Source organism: Nicotiana tomentosiformis, chromosome 2, assembly GCF_000390325.3.
Source record: "Nicotiana tomentosiformis chromosome 2, ASM39032v3, whole genome shotgun sequence".
In the NCBI taxonomy this organism is placed as follows: Eukaryota; Viridiplantae; Streptophyta; class Magnoliopsida; order Solanales; family Solanaceae; genus Nicotiana; species Nicotiana tomentosiformis.
Window position 1 is genome coordinate 4225099 of NC_090813.1, and position 15738 is coordinate 4240836.

A 15738-nucleotide genomic window follows, 5' to 3' on the forward strand; every position below is an offset into this window, starting at 1 on the left:
TTAATAAGCTTTTCTGCCAAGAGAGATCAACCTTAATTCCATCTAGTGCGTGTATTTCCACTTCCATGTAATAATTCCCCTGTTTTCTTCTATGAATAGTGGACTTGTATCGAATTAATAAATGTAATGTATAATTTGTGTTTCATTAGTTTTGAATTCATATACTGAAACAGAAAAGAGAGTATTATCCCCCCCCCCCCCCCCAACTTATACAATAATACACACACTTTCACTTTGCAGGCTATCTTCCAACATGTAAAAAAAAAGTGTGAGAAATATTGCAACGTAGCCTAGGCGCTAAACCAAAACTAAAGGGCATGAAATGTTACTTAACTTTTCTGTAACATAGCCCACTTAGAAAACAGATTGAAAAAACAAAGAGAATTTGACAGCAGATGATTTTTCTGTAACACTGTACCCAAGGCGGCATCAGCCGAGTGGCCAACTCTACCATAACATGGTGTACTGATATTTATAGAAATGGGAACATCGGCATAATCTCAAAACCATACCTACATCTTTCATTTTTTTCTTGCTCCTCCAGGCTCTAGTAACAAACTATTATTCTTTAGTTGACATAATGGTGAATTGAGACCAAACCTTGATTTGTGTTTTAATGCAGCAGTCGGATGCTTTGCAAAACTAATCAGCAGGATCATGCTCAGTCTTCGTTGTCTGAGAGCAAGCAGTCTTCTATTTGCTCCCTGAAAACAAGGCAATTAAACTTGAAAGATAAGCGTCCTAAGTTTTAGACTAGGACTAGAAACGGAGATAAAGCTTTCATTAATACAAATTAAAAGAACTAGTTCCAAAAACATCTCTAAAGTTGAAATGTTGGATCCTGGGGCAGCCCAAAGAAGAAAACAGAGGACACTATTCTCTAAGCAATAACAGTGAAATTGTGAGGAAAATCTTGAAAGGAGCATAAATGGAAGCTAATTTCAAAAGGCATTGTCCATCTAAAGATCCATGACATCGCCTTTGTTCAAGCCATCTGCAGCTACAGAATGATTTTCCAAAAGTAAGCTAATGTGTCAGAAATAAGAACACCAAATAAATTTTCATACCTTAGCTGTCTCTGACTTAGATGATCACCATCCTCTGCTTGGAAAACCATTGATGGTGGCAAGAGAGAAATGAAGTGCTCCAGAGATAACGGGTCCTTGGGAAGAACCTGAAAATGACAACTTGCACAGCATGCAGCCCCAATCGCATCGAGACTAGTTTTCGCATTGTCAAAACTAATTGATGTTCCGAAGGTAAATATTTTTAGAGGACTACTGCAAATAGGACAGAATGACTCGGGAGGAAGGGCATCGTTAGTTTTCAGGCTGTATTTCTTTTGCCTTCTTTGAGATGCCACCTGATCGTTATAGTTATTGTCCTCTGACATTCTATTGAAATGAAAAGGTGTCAGCTTTCCAGCTGTTCTCATGATTGTGCTTTCACGGGAAGGGTTTTCCTCCTGAAAAGTAAAAGTTACTTTGAATTTTTCATGTGCAAGGCTTTCAAGTTCCAGTATTCATGACTAGAACAACAAACATATAGGATAACTGAATAGATGCAGTTTTCACAATAACAAGTTAGGAGCTCTTTAATAAAATAATTTCTTTTCCCTAATATTTTTCCTTCTTGTTAAAGTAACCAGCAATACTACAATATTAACCATGAACCAAGATTCAAGTTTTAAAAGCTCAATATTAACCATGAACCAAAATTCAAGTTTTAAAAGCATGTGTCTTGGCAGGCTGAATATATTTCAGCTAATGAGTGCATTGTTATATTATAATATTCCAATTTTTAATTTCTTATATATCTACAATCTTTTCCTTGCATTAAACGCCAGTTGCACTGTCCATGGGACCACATAACTTAAATTAAACCAATACAGTTAACCTGCATTTACCTGCAACAATTTCACAAATGAGGAGACCAAGCCATTGATACCAGCACGTGTTCCGTTAAAAACTTCCACAGTCATCAAACTGCCCTGGCAAAGTACGTTGAGGCCCACCATGAAGTAATGGTTTTGACACACAAGGAAAGGGCAAAAAGAAATCAAATAATCAGATTCAGAAATTACACGAGATTGCAAGAAAAATAGGATATCTAAATGCCAAATCAGACTTAAATTTGTTTTAAATCTTAGATTTCAAGTGCAACAAACCTGTCAAGGCTGCAAAGCATATTCAACTCATGAATAAGACAATCACGGAGGGGAAGAACAACAGGTATCTTCCACCTTGTATCAACATACTGGATATCAGCAGCTAAAGAGTAACCTCTGCCCTGGAGGAAACCAAAACCTTTTGCACATTAGATAGTTCTCTCTCTGTCTTTTTGTTCATCACTCTTCTGTTCAAGAGGGTAACCAAAGATATGAGAGATGACATTGAAAATTCTAGATAGGTGATTAGTGTAGATATATAGTTACTAGCTCTAAAGTTGATCTTTTATACAATAACAAACATGGATTATGATCATTGAAATGAGTAATTAAAAAAATAGATCAAAACAAAAAATACACACTAAAAAGATCATGAAAGTGGACGGGCAATTTGGTTAATCCAAGAAAGATGACCTGATAGGACTATGCAAAAAGAACATACAAACGCCTATATTTAAGTGGAGAAGGGTAGAGAGGCGGGTCCACTATTCACCGAGTTTCGAACCGTGCGCCGCTGGCCCTCGTTATCCAAAAAAAACTTGGAAGTATCAAAATTCATAAGCAATGCCATTAACTTTTTTTAAAAAAGAATACCTCTTCTGCATGAATCATGGATAATCACATTTCACATTTTTTAGTTTAAATCTCTTTTTCTATCTGGAAGAGGATGGACCAAATCTAGGCACTTCACACTTCCATTATTCTCTTATAATCTACTTCATCCCTTCCATCATTTCCATTTGGATCATGTCATATTGAAGTTCAAAGTTCCAAACTTTTTCAGTTTGCCACAGGACAAGCTTTCTTCATCATGCATCCATGTGACTAAACATTTTCAGTTTTTCCGCAGAAGAAGAGAGGGAGTGATTCATAGAACATACCTTGACAGTTGCTTCAAGTACATGACAAGCTATTCTTGATGTACACGTTCCTAGCAAAACTTTGGTATATCCATACTCAAGAGCTATCTGCATAGTAAAGCAACATATGTAAATAGGGATCTATGTTTTCCTGCAAAGCTCAAGATTATGATTATGTAAAGCCGCCAAACCTTTTGCAGGGAGAGCATGAGAAGATGTTCTAACAGATCCTCTTTTCCTGTGACATCACTAACAGCATTTAGTAATTCATTCAGTCTATCTTTTGCATCACCAGCTTTCAGCGAATAAATGGCCTCTGTTGGAACTACATGAAATTGTTTCACTGGTGGAGCCAAATCTGACACGATATGTTTCATCTTCTCAATAGCTCCATCAAGCTCATCAGATGAGACAGCAGAAATGGCCTTTTCATCAATAAAAACAACCCCAACACCAAAAACTGGTAATGCTCTATCTGGACTGGCATCAAAGTTTTTCTGAGCTTTGCTTTGCATCTCATGTGTAAACTGCAGAGCCACCCTAGAAGATAAAAGAATTTGTTCAGAAAAGTAAAACATCATGGTATCACATACCTTTTACACAAGACTACATCCCTTTTAAGTCATAACAAGCAGCAGTCTGGCTTAACTAACTGCTACGGTATACACCATTGTTGACACACTTTGATGTTACATTCAACTTCAACAACACGTAAATGCTACACTCACCAATCTAGAGAAATTACAACATGCTATTGTTTCTAGAAGACCTATTTTTAACCCGTGTTTTAAAAATTAGTAAGTGTTAACAGTATGTTTCTCTATCTTTAGTCTTCCATATAAACTCATTAAAATTAAAAATGTAATAAACGATTTTAGTAAGATTACAGATACACACACTCACACATGCTGACATGCATATGTCTGTGCACGCGCGTGACTGCACAACCTGGAATTTAAGATTTATCTGAAAATGGAAGGTGAATTTTAAGATGTTGAAAGAGGTTCCAGTTTATTTACAAATTTAGTGAACTGTCGAACTTCCAAGATTTGTTGCCCCCTCAATTTCAACTACAATCCAACATCCAACATAAGAGGATAGCAATCACCAGAGTAGGAAGAGGGCAGGGAACACTTCAAGAACCAAAGAATACATTAAAGTCCATATAATACACTGCATAGAAAACAGAGTTAGGCAAGGTAATAACTTAACACAGACAACTCACGAGTTCAATCCCTAAGTATGAAGTTTTTGTCTTTAACGCAAATATGAGGTGGATAACCAGGAAATGGATTTTCTGGAAGTATGACTAGGAAATTTGGTATTCACATTTGCCACACAGATGCATCCCCGTCAATTGAGTCCAAAATCTACACTAAGTTAGCAAGATGAAAGCTCAGAGATCACACCCTTTTTACTAAAGTTCCATCATATGCTTGGATATGAAGTTTTTGTCACACCCTGTTTGCACCCATGGGAACACATTTCAGACTGAGGAACATGACAGATGTCTACTGTTCTTATACTAATTGTTTAGAATTAAATAGACACATACCAGCGGAATACATAGAGACTGATAAAAAGAAACATAAGCAATTTTTTTAGTTATATTTATGACGGTGGTATCCACACCAGCTTGTTCGCGCATCGACTATTCCACCGGGTTCCATCTACCTCCCACCACTACAAGTACGTATAACTATGTTAACCAAAGCTTAAGCAGATGGGAAAAAATCACCTAGCATTTTTTTGCCTCCACCTGAATTTGAACGTGAGAAGCCATTATTAGCACACCCTTGGGTAAAAACAGGGCATATATAGACAATTCATATCACCGACCCCAACTAGTTTGGGGTTAAGGCTGTTGATTGACATCAGCATATTTTCTAAATAAAGAGTCTTTTCTACAACATCAGCATATTTTCAAACAAATAAACTGATTAATCAGGAACCAAAAATCAGTATGATACTAAATTTAATCAAAATTATTAAACCCTAAACCCTAGATAAAATCTCGAAAAGCAAATAACTTTGGGAATTAAGAATACAATTTACATATGAAAATGAAGACATAAGATGAACCTGGAACATGTACCGCCGGAGAAAGCGACAAGGACGTTATCCGACGGCGAAATCATAGCATTAGATGTGACAGCAAATCTGAACTTTCCGTAGAGATTACTGCGGAAGCAATCTGCACAGAACCTTCCGCTATCTCCTCCGCTAAAGTCACCACCGCCCTCGGCGGAGGCAGCGACGGCTATGGTTTTGTTAACCTTGCATTTAACACAGACGGCGATAGATAATTGTTCGGTGCTCTTTCTACCGTTAGCGACGTCGTTTGGAGCTTCATTTGCAATTTTTACTGGCGGATGTTCTTCTGCTTCATTAGAGGAGTCTCTGTAACAACCGGACTGGCAGGTTCCTGAGTTGCACGCCATTTTTGGCAAGAAAGAAAAATCTATTGGAAGGATAGCCAATCGGTTTTGTAACAGTTCTATGTTGGGCCGCTTTTGGGCCGAGTATGGGCTTTCAAGATGGGCTCTCCTAATAGTACTTTCGTTGATTCTAGAAATAGCACATTTTATTACAAATACAACATTATAGAAAAATAACTGCAGTCGCTTAAATGTTGCACCCAATATTTAAGGAAATCGTTTCCAATTTAAAATCTTAAATGTCGCACCCAGTATCTAAGTAAACCGTTTCTATTTTAAAAGTTAAAATGGCAGCACCAAATATTTAAGGAGATCGTTTCCATTCTCACTTATATTTTGTAAAAAGACTATAAATTTTCTTTCTTTCCGTAAACCAACAATTACCAAAATTCTCAAAGATTTTTTCCTTTACATTGCTCATTTATGTCCTCTTCTTCTAGAAGGATATTAATTCTTCAACCACACATTAAAGTGGAACTAAAATGATAAAATATAACATTAATTTAATATACTTAGAATAACACTGTAATTTATAAACTATAAAATACCATCATTATACTGTGTACACTATTAAATGTTGGATTTTAAGCTTGTGTAGCTTAAAAGAGGGTGAATGAGAAATTGAGGGAAAATGAAATATTTGAGTTTCCCTTGGCAAAGGAATATTGTCCCATATCGGAAGAGGAAGAAAAGGCTTTTGATGGGTATATATATAATTGTTCTTCTTCTAGCTCTTAAAGAGTTAAGAAGAAGGCAAGCCTCGCGCCGTCGGCTTCAGCTTCGGTCAAAGATTGATTGATTAATCTTTTTGGACAAAATTTCTTTTAATTATTTAATTAATTAATTAAATAATTGACGGAAAATTTAATCCGGAATAAACCATGACCCGCGATCCGGTTCGGTCAAACCCGTTTTTTTCCCGGATTATTTTAAATATATTTTCCCGCAATATTTCAAACAACCCTGTTCCAACAGCCATGGAGTTTGAATCTCAGAATCTTTCCTTACGAAATTTTCTAAGCTTCTTCTTCTGCACAAAATTCCAGTGTGTTTTACAGCCTTCGAGTGGCTCGTTGTTCACCAGCGTTTTGGTACCAACACTCCGGTGAGTTAAATCGTTCTACCCTGGGAGGATATATTCCAGCACCTTGGGTACTTGAGGGGAATAATTTTCTTAAGGATACACTGTGTATTCAGTGGGCTCGATTTATTCCTATACTGTTTTTTCCATAATTTATTTCGTTAAACAAGTATTACTAATTTTTTGTTTTGTTTTTTCAGAAAGTTTAATTGTTTATTACAGCAATACAGAAATATAACATTAAATACCATTACTATATCGTATATATACATATTTATACATAATTATATACTATTATAATACTATATATATATGTATTCCACGTATATTTTTATTATCCACTATTATTAATATTAATAAATAATCAATATATACAATCGTTGAAGAACTTATGATAAAATATGACATTAATATATACGTGATTTTTACTAGGTATATTATTTGGTTTGCTTATACAGTTATACATGGTTTACATGGAGTATAAATCATCTATTATAATTTGTACATAGTTATATTATAAATTTATACATGATTTATTCAGCGTATATTATCGCAACTATAAATTTATATTCTAACCTTCTGTATGTATATTATTATATATGTTATATTTCAGATTTGTTAATTTTATTTTACTGTAAATAAGAACGAACAAATTATGTAATGTAAGCAATAATTAAATACAAGTCTTTTTTGAATAATATAACTTGATTAACCTTTTCTTAAGAAAATAAATGCTTTGAATACGTGATTATGAGTGCTTTGAATAAATATTTAAAACTTTTTGCTAGGGAATATAATTATTTAGTTGACATGTATGTAAAATACTTATGGTTGCTAGGTTTCTGAAATTTTTTCTTAAATTTTGCCTATTTATGTTTTTCTCTCTTCTTCTTCTTTTGTTGTGAAAAGTTAATTTTTTTAAAAAAATTAACTGATATCCAATATTTGGTAACTTCATATACGTTTTCTTCTCTATTGATGCTTCTTCAATGCTATGGGTTGTTACTTCTTATATGTCGTTGTTTCTTCTTTATTTATAGAACATGAACATAATTGTAGCCTCAAGAATCAAGGTTGTAGCTCCATGCCTAGAAAACTGAAGTTTCCTATTTTGATTCATGTCTACAGCGATAAAACCTATTACTGCAACGACAGCCTTGAGCAAGTATTCTGTCCAAATGGTCTTTTTCCTTCATTAAAATCAGCCGCTGCAGCATGCTAAACTCGGTTGCGGCATAAATTCCTTCAACTTTTTCCAACCTTTCAATATTGATATTTTGAAGTATTTTCACATACTTATATGCACTCGCACACCTTTAAATTACTGTACAATTACTTTTATACCCTTTTATGGAAATAGTATCTCTATCTCTATATGGTAGGGGTAAGGTCTGCGTAAATAAGACTCTCTCCAAACCTCATTAATGAGATTACACTAGGTTTTTTATTGTCGTTGTTGTTGCTGTTGTTGTACTTTTATACTCATTCATAGTATACTTTTTTTATGGGGTAAAATTATTGAATGGCATGTGGATGCTCGTTGAGTTGACACGTGGCAGTAAAGACAAATAGGATATGAATCAGCAAATAGCTGACACTGGTTACAAGTATATGACCGGTGTTGTGTGAGTTCCGAAAACGGTGGAATCGGGGACGAAAGTTTGAAAAGACGATATCGATTGAAGAAGGCAACATTCAAGGAGCAGCCGTTATAAGGAATTTTTGCATTTATACTCAACCGTTATGCAATCAGCAAGAGGGCTCTTTATTCGTATTAAAAGAGGAGCTTGATTTGGGCATCTTGTCTTCCTGTTTTTAGCTATAAATATAGGAATTTATACTCGTTGTAAGCGTGAAATACTTGTATGCAAAAAAGATTAAACTTACTCTTATTTTATTAATATTCTTTAGGAAATTTTACATCATATAGCAAATGTATACACCCTATTTATTATAAACCAAAATTATTTTAAAATATTATTTTCTATAGCTACCTTTTATATATTATAGCAAAATAAATATTTGTGGTATATACTACCATTGAGGCATGAAATACGCTATTTATGTTTTTTCTCTCTTTTTCTTTCAATTAACACACGCTTCTCTCTCATAATTTTTTCTTTTCTTTCAATTAACACACGCTTCTCTCTCATAATTTTTCTTCCTTCTATCTCTTCAAGCAAAATAGGTTGAATCATATATACACGAAAGAGAAACAAATCATGAAAGAAAGCTTTAAAATCTCAAAATCATAAACATGAAAGTAAACCTATAATAAAAAAAGAAGGAAATAGAGATACCTTGGGCAACAGAGAGATTGAAGAGAACGAGAGATTCTTAGCGCAGTAAGTAAGAGAGATAAGAGGAAGAAGCGGTCGAATTGAAAGCGTTGTAAATTGTAATGGAAGAGGTTGTGAAGCGATATAAGGAGTCTTGGCCGGAAAACGCCATCTCCGACGAACTTTCTTCTCTTCTTTATTATTTAGTCACATACAATGATACAAATACATTGTATTATGTACAAATTCACTCAAACACGTTGTATTTTTGTATAAGTACATTTCTTGTTTATGTATTTCGAAGGTCTGTATTTTTTTAATACAACTGAATACACCTCAAGATATAAACATTGAAATACACTGAATACAAACATTAAAATAGAACATAATATAAACAGCGAATATATTTAATTTTAAAATACAATAAAATATAATAAAATACACTGAATACAAATAAAAATACATTGAATACAACTAATGAAATATACTGAATACGGCAGTAATAACATGTATTAGGAATAACTAAAATATTGTTAATACAAATAAATTTGAATATAAATATAGTGATTATAGTGGACGTTTGGACATAAGAATTATAAAATTCTAAAATACGGGAAAAAAGTTTTCAAGTGAAAATGATATTTGAAATTTAGAGTTATGTTTAGACATGAATATAATTTTGGGTTGTTTTTGAAGTTTTGTGAGTGATTTGAGTGAAAATTTTGAAAAACAACTTTTTGGAGTTTTTCAAATTTTTGAAAGTTTTCAAAATGCATCTTCAGGTGAAAATTGGAAATTTTATGAACAAATGCTAATTTTGAAAAAAATGAAAAAAAAATTAGAAAAAAAAATTAGAAAAATTTCTTATATCCAAATGGGCTCATAGTAAATACAAACATTGAATCTAATGAATGCAACATAAAAAAAAATATTGAAACACACTAAGAGTCCGTTTGGATGAGCTTATTTTAAATGACTTTTAAGCCAAAATAGCTTTTAAGTCAAAATTAGGAATTTTGCACGCTTCAAAATAGTGTTTAAAGGAATTTTGCACGCTTCAAAGCACTTTTTTAACTTTATCCAAAGAGTACAAAATGACTTTAAAATTATTTTGGCTTAAAAATATTTAAAATAAGTCAATCCAAACGGGCTCTAAATACAAAAGTTATATACAACTGAAAAATCATTCTAATTAATTTGGTTGATAATGAGGCATGTTGGAATTGATTTTGTTGAGTTATATTAGGAGCGTGAATTATTCGACATGTAATAACCGAAAATTTTATATATATACCGATTAACTTAAGAGTTTTAAATTTTATTTAAATGGTTAGTGAACCTAATTAACTATTTCACATATTAAGTTGGATAATAAAATAATTGAGACAATAAATAATGGTAAAGAAATGGGCTGGACCCATATATTTTCCTTGTTGGCCCATGTACGACCTAAGGTGTAGGAAAAGGTCTTATAATAAATACTGGATGCGTGATGCCCATGGAGCACGAGCCCAACAATTTGAGTTAGACTATTTGTATTATATGTTCTTACCTGCAAATACACAGAATAAATGCCATTTTATAAATTCAATTATGTAGTTTGGAGGAAATATGGAAGAATAAATTTGTTTTGAATAGCTAGCATAAAGAAACTGGTTTATTAACTTTGATAGGAACAATGGGAGCAAAAGGAAGGAAAACAGCATTTTAACACCAAATCATGTCGCACTTATTGATATTATTATATTTGTGTTCTTTCAACCCAAATGTTACCTGATGCGCAGCAAACACCCATAATTTTACTGTTCAGTTTTAAGGATATCTAATCCCAGGAGTTCCTTAATTGGTAGGTAAAAAAATACAGCAATCAACAAGTAATGAAACCTTTTTATCACAAAAAATTACATGCTCGAATAATTATATCATTTATTACTTTCCCACCCCGCACTCCAAGATGCATTGTCATAAGATAGTCTTGTTATTCAGTAGCTAGGATGATGCATAAATGGAAGAGTAGCTCATGTTAAAATGTCAACCTCCCACTCAAATAATGCTTTAAGAGAAGAGAATTGTGTTGGCTAACAATTCTAGCAATTCGATATTTATAAGGATGAATGAAAAGTATTATTTATGAACCCTAAAAAAATCACACTTGACCAGTTATAAAGCTGAAAAGTATTTTCCTGAGCCTTGAAAAAACCAAAGCACAATAAACTTTTATTCAGAAACAAGATCATACTATCCTTTGTGAAACTTTGATTGAATTAAGAACACATATCCCTTGAAATAATTTTGCATCATTTTCTTCGTGAAAGAGGAAAAGGACTAAAAAACAAAACTATCAGTGTACTGTATCCTAACAAACAGGGCTTCCACTATACTCTTCTGTCTCTAGAATAAAGGCAAACATATATATAAGGATATCAAAACAAAATTCAATTAATTTGTTATTAACCCATATTTACATCTGCAACTACCAATGAAATCAAAGAACTAAACTTCAGCTACTACTCCTAAAAATTTGATGAAAAAGTAGTTTTGCATAGAGCATGGGAAAAAAAATATTTTCTAATTCTTCCTTCATCTTTTACAGATAAAAAGTGATAAAAACAGGGAAGAGTCTTAAGAAGCTTTGACATGTGTATTTAAAGCATAATCTAGAAAAAGAAAATCACAAGCATGGAACCAATGATCTAACTAAATTAACTCAAATAACATGATAAGATGAGCTAGGTATCAAACAGTTATGGTAGTAAAAATATTTGAAATTAATCTTAACTTTTACGTTTTCCTTTTTATTTTGTCATTATTTTAATCTTCTATAAATCACCTATGATGCTACTATTGATGAACACTCGTTTGAGCTTTGTGCAACCATTTCAAGGGTGCTCCAGGTCAAAAAAATTAAAAAAAGCCATGAAAGAAATGTCCTCAATGCATTTAAGTTTATCATTTGCACATGATTGAATATTTTAATAACATCAAACGTAGTTACAGTTTTAATGTTTATATCTAAGCTCATTTCCTTTCAATTTTTCCTAAATATTCCTCCAGTTCTCTTCAAATTTTTCAATTTCATGACTGGATTCTTCTTTGACAAAAAAAATTTTTGAAAGCGTGTAATGGTATCATCGGATAGGAGGATGATGGATAGTAGTCTTTGAAACAGAGAGCACATAGATGATTCTCGATAGCTCCGTCAGCAAAGAAAAGTGCTAATACACGTGGCAAAGGGTGAGGAAATTGAATAATGCCAAGTACGTAGTACAATTAACATAGCTTTTTGTACAACTCTTCTAGTCGACCATCCCTCGGCTCTTCTATTTTAATCTTCTATAAATCACCTATGATGCTACTATTGATGAACACTCGTTTGAGCTTTGTGCAACCATTTCAAGGGTGCTACAGGTCAAAAAAATTAAAAAAAGCCATGAAAGAAATGTCCTCAATGCATTTAAGTTTATCATTTGCACATGATTGAATATTTTAATAACATCAAACGTAGTTACAGTTTTAATGTTTATATCTAAGCTCATTTCCTTTCAATTTTTCCCTAAATATTCCTCCAGTTCTCTTCAAATTTTTCAATTTCATGACTGGATTCTTCTTTGACAAAAAAGAATTTTGAAAGCGCGTAATGGTATCATCGGATAGGAGGATGATGGATAGTAGTCTTTGAAACAGAGAGCACATAGATGATTCTCGATAGCTCCGTCAGCAAAGGAAAGTGCTAATACACGTGGCAAAGGGTGAGGAAATTGAATAATGCCAAGTACGTAGTACAATTAACATAGCTTTTTGTACAACTCTTCTAGTCGACCATCCCTCGGCTCTTCTATATAATAAATAAAAATAAAAAAATAGAAGAATTTTTTTTTTTGAAAAATTGGAACGAAGGGAAACAGAGGCGGCGATCACAATTGGAGAAGAAAGTTGGGGAGGAAATTAGAATCAGGTATTTATTCTTCATCAGTAGTACATGACATTAACTTTACACATAATTTAGTTTGTAGTTATTATACCCATCATTAGGAGATGAGAAAATAATATGACAATGATTACTTGGAATTAAATGTAGGTTTATGTGTACAATGTTAGGAAAAGAATACACTCTACCCATTTTGGTTTCCGCTATAGTGCTATTACACACTTTCGAAGTCTTGCTATTACACGTTTTTGGTGTCTTTAATTTGGAATCATGATTACATAATGATTGTAGTAATAATGATTTAAGTTTTGGGATTTAGAATGCAGTAACTTTGCATCATAAAGTCACGTTCTGCAGTTGCACTGCTTTGGCATTCACGTTCTGCCTTTGATAATTTTGTACAAAATTTTAGTAATTGGACCGTGACTTTGATTTTGACTTGTCCTAAGATAAATGAAATTATTTATCTAGACTAATTAGGACATGTTATTCAATATTTTGGATAGATTGAGACTATTGGAGGCCGTTTGGTTGGTGTTCTAGATGTTGCAAGGTTGGGAAACTTCCTATTACCGAGATAAGTTAGACTTTAAGCTTTGATGGTTGCTTTTCTAAAATCTGTTTTGAAAGTGTATTTTCTCTGTATGGTCCATGTGTTGGAACAAGCGTGCGCTTGACAGAATCGGTGGTTTTAGACTAGCAACAAGTATATTATTTTATGAAAAATACAAAAAAAAAAAAAATGTTTAATGGCGTGATACGGATGTGAGCCATGATGTTGAGTTTGATAGTTTGATACGGTTGTGAGCCATAGTGTTGAGTTTGATAGTTTGATACGGTCGTGAGCCATGATGTTGAGGCATTGTGTATGCCTTTGTACATCACCCGAGCATTGTGTATGCTTCTTAATATACTTAGGGCATTGTGGTATGCCGCAGTGGTAGATTTGGTGCATTGTGTATGCCGACGTGTTAGATTTAGGGCATTGTGTATGCTATCGTGGACTCGTTGGGGTATGTGGTTAATTTTCTGCATTGCCGTTAATGACAAGTCCTTAGTGTAGATTGTGTTGAGATATATATAGTATTGCTGTTGAATAATTTGGACCTTATAAAGTAATTTTATGGTGAAAGAATTTCTATGCATATTATTTATATGCTCGTTGTTTGTTTGTATTTTTTAGCACTTGTTCCAGAGGTATTCATAGTGGCGGGTCGAGGATCTTACTGGGTTATATTTACGTATAACCCACTCCTTACCTGCATGTCTAAGCATATACTATTGATGAAGACAGAGCTAGTAGCTGACGAGTTTGCTAGAGTTGATTCAGTTATTAAGGTGAGCCGCCGCATTATTCGTGGAGGCAGTCAAAAGAGTCTTTATTATTTATTCATATGATGTCTTTTGCAATTCTCTTAGATGCTACATGGTCTAGTATGGGATTTGGGCTAGAATTTCAGTATAATATTTCGAGATATTAATTGTTCGTAATTTAGTTGTCAGATTATTTGGATACTCTTGTGATTAATCAAATACTGTAAATTAATGGCTAAGGTAAGAAAGTATGGTTCGCTTGGCGGGTGGTGTTAGCTGGGTGCCAGTCACGCCTAGGGGGTAGTTTGGGACGTGACAAGACAACTTGACATACCTATTTTTAAGGTGATTGCCATTACTGTATTCATGAGTACATGGTGTGAATACATGCGCACTGCCCTGATTTTAAGCATTTTTTGCTGCTGTATTCATGAATACATCAGCGCGAATACATGTGCGTACAACTGGACTGCCATGATTTTAGACGTTTTTTCCTGCTGTATTCATGAATACATGTGCATACATGCGTATACAACTGGACTGCCTTGATTTTTAGGCATTTTTTGCTGCTATATTCATGAATACAACAACACGAATACATCGGATATAGTACCGTAACAACTGAATAATAGCTATAGAAAGTAATTATGTATAAGATAGCTATAGAAAATTAATAGTCACTAAACAATAGTGGTTTCCTAAAATTCCTCTATTCTTTATGCTCTATACTTTGTTCTTGTTTCTGTTTCCGGAGAAGCTCACCTCACAACTTGTATTTTCTTCGAGTTTTCTTAATTAATCTATTTATGTTCTTAGTTATTTTACATTCTTGGATCAATTTAATTCGCGTATCTATAAACCACGTTACAAATTCAATTGTTCCATTTTACGGGTAAACAATTTTATCGTTTAGCAATATTTGGATTGCAAAACGAGAATTTAAATATCCGTTTGACTCTAAATGAAATCGAATTATTAAATAAATAAAAAAATTCTAGATGCTATAATAAAAATAATAATCATGATATATAATTTTGTAACTTTATCCAATATTTGGTTTAGATTTTAAATCATGTATAATTAATCCACCAATTGATACATTATCTTCTACCACTAACATGGAATAACTAATCCATATCTATCTATACTATATTAAAAGTACGAATGTCCTTAGCGAAATATCGTTCGTCTTTTTCACCCTTTTAAAATAGATTTCATACTAGAAAAAATAGTCATTTTAATAATTTCTCTCATATTTAGGAATAATTATTTAATTATTTTCCTAATATTTAGGATTCCAAAATTAACTAAATTTATATTAATGTTTCCTTACTTAAATTTTATAAAGTATTTATAATTCAATCAATCATTATTCTCTTGAATTACCTTTTAATAATACGTCAAATCATATTAACGTGCATACAATTAAAATAAAAACTTTTATAACTGGCTTAGTCTACAACAAACATAGGAAATCTTGTTAAAAATACTTCATTTTTTCATCACAAGAATTAAAAGAACAATTTTAACTTTTACCTTCCAAAGAATTAGATTGCATGGGCAATCTTTAACTCCAAATGACTTCTTTTTTGAAAAAAAGATATAGTTCTTGTATTTTTTATTGAAAAGGTAAAAATAAAAAAACTTACAAAAGTCAAAATGAAAAATGTA

At 32.9% G+C, this 15738-nt stretch overlaps 1 protein-coding gene across 1 annotated transcript; it reads right to left on the reverse strand.

The window, feature by feature from the left end:
• Positions 1-366: 366 nt before the first annotated feature.
• Positions 367-5504, reverse strand: LOC104093173 (cytoplasmic tRNA 2-thiolation protein 2). The gene is made up of 7 exons (XM_009598894.4): positions 5110-5504; positions 3219-3567; positions 3049-3135; positions 2168-2289; positions 1907-1985; positions 1068-1465; positions 367-704 (listed from the first exon to the last, which is right to left on the reverse strand). Exons 1-7 carry the CDS (start codon positions 5466-5468, stop codon positions 662-664), a joined length of 1437 nt encoding a protein of 478 aa, XP_009597189.1. The 5' UTR covers positions 5469-5504; the 3' UTR covers positions 367-661.
• Positions 5505-15738: the final 10234 nt, after the last annotated feature.